General features: G+C 40.0%; 1 protein-coding gene across 1 annotated transcript in view; it reads right to left on the bottom strand.

Annotated features, from left to right (window-relative positions):
• Positions 1-7,500, bottom strand: part of vwf (von Willebrand factor) — a 100,462-nt gene that overhangs the window by 14,180 nt on the left and 78,782 nt on the right. The window contains exon 43 of the mRNA XM_061925024.2: positions 4,429-4,634. Coding sequence (XP_061781008.2) covers positions 4,429-4,634 — 206 coding nt within the window. The remainder of the gene's footprint in view (positions 1-4,428; positions 4,635-7,500) is intronic.

Genomic DNA, 7,500 nt, shown 5'->3' on the forward strand with positions numbered 1-7,500 from the left:
GTTGTTTAAGGCGATCTATAATCATGTTTTTAGCATTCAATCAGACATTATTGTGAGGTTTTGTATTAGTGTATATATCATACTTGCCAACCCTCCCGGATTTTCCGGGAGACTCCCGAAATTCAGCACCTCTCCCGAAAATCTCCCAAAATTCTCCCAAAATTCAGGCGGACCTGAGTGACGTGTCTACAGCCTGTTTTCACGTCCGCTTTCCCACAATATAAACAGCGTGCCTGCCCAATGACGTTATAACTGTAGAATGATCGAGGGCGAGTTCTTGGTTTCTTATGTGGGTTTATTGTTCGGCAGTTTCATTAACGTCCTCCCAGCGTGGTAACAACACACAACAACAGCAGTCACGTTTTCGTCTACCGTAAAGCAGTTTGTCTGCCGTAAACAGCAATGTTGTGACACTCTTAAACAGGGCAATACTGCCATCTACTGTACATGCATATGTGACAATAACATCTAGGGCTTTTAGAGAGTGCAGTGCACAACTGCGCACACAACAAGGAGACGAAGCAGAATGCATCATCAGAGAGGGTGTTCAGCATGGTTAGAAAAATAGTGACAGAGAATAGAACAAGGATGGACAATTCAATCCTTAACTCAACAATGAGTAGATGAGTGTTATGTGTGTGTATATGTGTAAATAAATGAACACTGAAATTCAAGTATTTGTCATATATATATATATATATATATATATATATATATATATATATATATATATATATATATATATATATATAATAAAATAAATATATATGTATATATATATATATATATGTATATATATATATATATATATATATATATATATATATATATATATATATATATAGCTAGAATTCACTGAAAGTCAAGTATTTCTTATATATATATATATATATATATGAAATACTTGACTTGGGGAATTCTAGCTGTAAATATACTCCTCCCCTCTTAACCACGCCCCCCGCCCCCCCCCCTCCCCCCACACACACAACTCCCGAAATCGGAGGTCTCAAGGTTGGCAAGTATGGTATATATATACCATGATATACCGGCCCCAGACACGTTTTTTTCTCAAAATTTGGCCCCCGAGTCAAAATAATTGCCCAGGCCTGCTATAGAGTGTTGGAATGTTAAAGGGGACCTATTTTGCAAAACCATCTTTTCTTACCTATTGGTACATGTTTTTGTGTATTTGGGATCCGCAAAAGTCTCTAAAATTTGAAATCAAACATTTATAGAACAATCTGGCCTTCTTTCATACTTCCTCCAAACGAGCCGTTTGAAATTTCCCCCAATTTATGACGTTTTTTTGCCAAGTGTGACGTCATCGGATATATCCATATATGGTAGAGATTTACCCAAAGTGCTTTGCACGGGTCCGCCATTGTAGTTCGACGTTGTAATCAATAAGTGCCTTATTTTCTTTTATCCTCTTGTTGTGGGGCAGACTGGCTCGTACTTGCACATGCATCCTCCGCTGTTGCCATTTCTAATACAAAGTAGCGTATAGTTTACTTTGAGCTTCTGTATATCTGTCGGTAGACTCGCTATAGAAGTGCTAAAAACTACAACATGAATGACGGGGAGAAGACGCCGTCGAAGTGGAGGCACGTAAATAAGACCGCCCACAAAACGGCACATACTGAAGAGATGGTCAAAAAGAGGCTTGAAAACGGTCTGTAAAACATAATCTATGCAACGTTTTGACCAAAGAACCACCATTACATGTTATGTAAACAACAAGGAAGTGTTCAGGGTTGCAGGTTCGATCCCCGCTTCCGCCATCCTAGTCACTGCCGTTGTGTCTTTGGGCAAGACACTTTACTCACCTGCTCCCAGTGTCACCCACACTGGTTTAAATGTAACTTAGATATTGGGCTTCACAATGTAAAGCGCTTTGAGTCACTTGAGAAAAGTGCTATATAAATTGAATTCACTTCACTTCACACTTCACTTGTTCTAAATGTAGAAACAAATCAAACTATGCCCCTTTTAGGTGTATGTAATAAAACTTACATTTGTTGAAAAAATGCAGGGGGAGTATGAAGAAATATATTTTTAAAAAGTGTAATCAACCAGAAATGTCACAACCCCCCTGAAGTACATCTGCGGACCGCCTTGGGGTCGCGGACCCCCTGTTGAAGACCTCTGAATTGGAGCATTTATAATATAATATAATACATATAACTAAATTGTTCAGGGGCCACATTTTCCAAAATTTACTTCTTCTTTCAGTATTTTTTTTATTTTGAGAATGAGCCTCCACTGCAGTGGACATTTGGTTTATTTCTTTTGTTGGAGTACACATAGCCAAAACACAAATGTCCATTGCAGAGGACGCTGGTTTTCAAGAGGTCAAAATGTTAATGCCACTTCTTTACTTCACCAAATGTCTAGTTATGAATTAAAACACGCACAATATGTTTACATTGATCCAAGATCCGCTATAAAACAGGAGCACTCTGTTGTTTTTAAAGACTTACAGTAAAAAAAAAAAAAAACATTGTAAAAGATTATCTATTTAACAGTAGCACACTCTTGGCATTCTCTCGATGAGCTTCAAGCACACCTGTGAAGTGATAACCATTTCAGGTGACTACCTCTTGAAGCTCATCTAGAGAATGCCAAGAGTGTGCGAAAAAGTAATCAGAGCAAAGGGTGGCTATTTTGAAGAAACTAGAATATAAAACATGTTTTCAGTTATTTCACCTTTTTTTGTTAAGTACATAACTCCACATGTGTTCATTCATAGTTTTGATGCCTTCAGTGACAATCTACAATGTAAATAGTCATGAAAATAAAGAAAACGCATTGAAATGAGAAGGTGTGTCCAAACTTTTAAACAAAACCAGTTTTCTTATAAAGGGGAACATTATCACCAGACCTATGTAAGCGTCAATATATACCTTGATGTTGCAGAAAAAAGACCATATATTTTTTTAACCGATTTCCGAACTCTAAATGGGTGAATTTTGGCGAATTAAACGCCTTTCTATTATTCGCGCTCGGGAAGCAATCCGCCATTTTCTCAAACACATTACAAACACAGAATCAAATCAGCTCTGTTATTTTCCGTTTTTTCGACTGTTTTCCGTACCTTGGAGACATCATGCCTTGTCGGTGTATTGTCGGAGGGTGTAACAACACGAACAGGGACGGATTCATGTTGCACCAGTGGCCCAAAGATGCGAAAGTGGCAAGAAATCGGACGAAATTTGTTCAAAATACGAGGGTGTGGGGAAAGCCGACGAAAATGGTCAGTCGTTTGTTCCGCACACTTTACCGACGAAAGATATGCTACGACAGAGATGGCAAGAATGTGTGGATATCCTGCGACACTCAAAGAAGATGCATTTCCAACGATAAAGTCAAAGAAATCTGCCGCCAGACCCCCATTAGCACGGCAAGCAATGGCGGCAGTTTGTTCCCGCAGACGAGCGAGCTAAACCCCCTGGATGTCTTGGCTCACACCGCTTCTACCGTCCCTTATGCCACTAAAGACGATCAAGAGAAGAATATCGACCCTAGCTTCCCTGGCCTGCTGACATCAACTCCAAAACTGGACAGATCAGCTTTCAGGAAAAGAGAGCGGATGAGGGTATGTCTACAGAATATATTAATTTATGAAAACTTTATTCATTACTCGCGGTTTTACGTAAATTATTATACATAAACTGCGTTTACCAATAATTTAGCTTAAAAACATTACAACACTAAAAAACAAACACATACCAATCGTTGGTTAGAAGGCGATCGCCGAATTCGTCCTCGCTTTCTCCCGTGTCGCTGGCTGTCGTGTCGTTTTCGTCGGTTTCGCTTGCATACGGTTCAAACCGATATGGCTCAATAGCTTCAGTTTCTTCTTCAATTTCGCTTAAGCCGCTGAAATCCGAGTCTGAATCCGAGCTAATGTCGCTATACCTTGCTGTTCTATCCGCCATGTTTGTTTGTATTGGCATCACTGTGTGACGTCACAGGAAAATGGACGGGTGTATATAACGATGGTTAAAATCAGGCACTTTGAAGCTTTTTTTAGGGATATTGCGTGATGGGTAAAATTTTGAAAAAAACTTCGAAAAATAAAATAAGCCACTGGGAACTGATTTTTAATGGTTTTAACCCTTCTGAAATTGTGATAATGTTCCCCTTTAAGTAGTATAACAATTTATCAGAGCTCTTAATATATTTTATGGAGGAATGTAGTTAATCATAGAACTGGCACCCAATTTTATTAAAAAAGTATAGGTTTAGAATCAAGAATCGTTTTGAATCGAGAATGGAATTATTACCCCAAAGAATCAAATCGAATCGTGTGGTGTCCAAAGATTCACAGCCCTAGTGCGCGGTATGATACAGTATATCCCACTTCTTACACAAAGTCAACAAGAATCCAACTAGCATCCCCTGTGACCGTGCTAAGATACCACTGACTTTGTCCGGTAGGCAGCTTGTCTCGGTGCAGTCACAGTCGTCCGTCTTGGAAGCTGTGATGAAGCCAGCAGGGCAAGTGCGGGTGGAGTTGTGGCAGCTACACGAGCACTCAAACACGTCACAGCACTTTGTCTTTTTCACCGTCAGCTGCCGATGCGCCCCGCATGCAGGCCGGGAACGAGGAGCGCAGTTCTCCTTTTTGCAAACTAGGGTTGAAAAGAGACAAAGTCAAAGCACTCGAATGGGTTACCGAGTTCAGTACTTTTATAGGCATCGACCAAATTCCGCCGGTACTACGGTGCCATATTTTGATAACTTTGATGCATGTGACGTCATGTCCGGTTGCAGACTAAACACCTGCTTACGTAAATAATCACTCCTGCAGCACAGCCAAACTCCCTGTAAATAATGTTGCAATTTTCAACAACAACAAAGCACGTAGGCTTAGTAGACAACGCTCAAACATAACGTAAGGCTTCACTCTTCCAAAATGTGCTAGCTTGACGATAATTGGATTTGCCATAGACGGGCTACTTTTTCTAGCATCAGTTACTCCAGATTTGGTAATGAAAACTACAACTAAGATGAATGTTACATTAAAACAGCTGGTGTGTAATAAGAACAATACTTACAGTACAGACACCTTTTAGGGTGCAACAAAACTCATTCATCTTCCTGGAAAAAGCTACTTTCTTATTCAAAAACATACCATAGATAGCCTATACCGGGGGTTAGCAACCAGCCGCATGCAGCTCTTTCGTGTCGACCTAGTGGCTCCCTTGAGTTAAAAAAAAAAATGCATATACATTTTTGTTTTAATATGGTTATTTAGGAGAAACATGGCACAAACCTTCCTAACTGTTAGAAATCCCACTGTTTGTATTAAACATGCTTTACTGATGAGAGTATTTGGCGAGCGCTGTTTTGTCCTAATTTCAGCGGTCTTTGAACTCGCCGTAGTTTGTTTACATGTACAACTTTCTCCGACGCTGCCACAGAAAGACGTGTTTTATGCCACTCCTTCTTTGTCTCATTTTGTCCCCCAAACTTTCTATGCTGTGCATGAATGCACAAAGGTGAGCTTTGTTGAAGTTATTGACTTATGTGGAGTGCTACACAGGCATATTTGGTCAGTGCATGATTGCAAGCTAATCGATGCTAACATGCTATTTAGGGTAGCTGTATGTACATATTGCATCATTATGCCTCGTTTGTTGATATATTTGAGCTCATTTAATTTCCTTTACTTATGTCCTCTGTGTATTTAATTTATATTTACATGTCTCATGACACATTACGTGTATGTAACGTTGGCTGCATTTCTGATAGTTGTCTGTGTGCCATGTTGTTCCAGACCACAGCAAATGTTACCCAGCTTTCAAAGATTGTAATGAATTCAGTAATAGAAGACAGCCTGCCGTTTCCTTAAATTTGGACACACACATCTATACCTTTGACCATTCTATGTCAGGAGTTATCTCATTCTGTGAGAAGCCTCTGTTTTACTAATGATTTCCAATGTTGCAAAAATGTGTACAATAAAATTTAAAATACAACATTTCTGTCAACGAAGATTTGCGTTAGCCTGTGACACACATAGTCATTTTTGATAGTAGGCTAATTTAGACACTTACGTCATGTGTTGCCTTCATTATAACACTTATACAAGGCTTTTATTTGTTGGAGGCTCCAGACAGATTTTTTTTTGTATTTTCTGTCCAATATGGCTCTTTCAACATTTTTGGTTGCAGACCCTGGCCTATACAGTACTGCCATCTAATGTCTTGGAAGTCAAACTGCATGGCAAATGAGACTCAAATTTAATTAGAAAACAAGACTCGTGAATGTTGTCTGTCTATCTGTGTTGGCCCTGCGATGAGGTGGCGACTGGTCCAGGGTGTACCCCGCCTTCTGTCTGAATGCAGCTGAGATAGGCTCCAGCACCCCCCGCGACCCCAAAAGGGACAAGCGGTAGAAAATTGATGGATGGATGGACTCCAAAGGGCCAAGTGGTTGGAAAATAGATTGATGGACGGATATAACAAATTCCCAGCACAGTCATCATTATCAACTCATTTTTAAATGTTACATTAAAATAACATTTATTAATACACACAAAAGTACCAAAAATTGGTACAGCTGAGTACCGGTATCGTATCGGTCAAAATGTGAACAGTACCCATCCCTAGATGTGTGTGTCCGTGTGTGTGAAATTGGTTTGATAGTGGGCTAGTTGTTAGAGCAGGGTTGTCAAACAGAGTGGGCCAAAATTAAAAATTGAACAAAGCCACGGGCCAAGAAATTAACCTTTTAATAGGGACCCAAACAACTTTTGCATTGAATATTGAGCAAGGCTTATATAACTTTATAGTGACATGCAAAATCGAGTTTCAAATAATAATAATAATTAAAAAATATCAATGGCATACCAAATACAATTTAAATAAAAATTGAATGCCTCTTTTGTATTTGCAGCCTTCTGAGGTAAATACCAACATTAACTTTTTCCACAGGCTAATAAATTTGAAAAAAAAATAACAATGAATAAACAAACCCCCCGCCCCCCCTCCCCCCACCCCGCACACACACAAACCTTGTAGCGTCCCGGAAGAGTTAGTGCTGCAAAGGGTTCTGGGTATTTGTTCTGTTGTGTTTATGTTGTGTTACGGTGCGGGTGTTCTCCCGAAATGTGTTTGTCATTCTTGTTTGGTGTGGGTTCACAGTGTGGCGTATATTTCTAACAGTGTTAAAGTTGTTTATACGGCTACCCTCTGTGTAACCTGTATCGCTGTTGATCAAGTATGCTTAGCATTCACTTGTGTGTGCGTGGGCCAGCACTCGACTGGATGAAAAGCAGACGTGACAATTTTTGGGAGGGGCACTGAAATTTGGGAGTCTCCCGGGAGGGTTGGCAAGTATGAGAATTAGCGGTGAATGTGGTGTTACCGCGGCACCACCGCTGTATATAATCGGCGGGCCAGCTCTAGTGTTAATTTGATACCGCCTCAAGGGTCAAGTGAAATTACACGGCGGGCCATTTTTGGCCCGCGGGCCAGAGTTTGACACCCATGG

This window comes from Nerophis lumbriciformis, linkage group LG29, assembly GCF_033978685.3.
Source record: "Nerophis lumbriciformis linkage group LG29, RoL_Nlum_v2.1, whole genome shotgun sequence".
In the NCBI taxonomy this organism is placed as follows: domain Eukaryota; kingdom Metazoa; phylum Chordata; class Actinopteri; order Syngnathiformes; family Syngnathidae; genus Nerophis; species Nerophis lumbriciformis.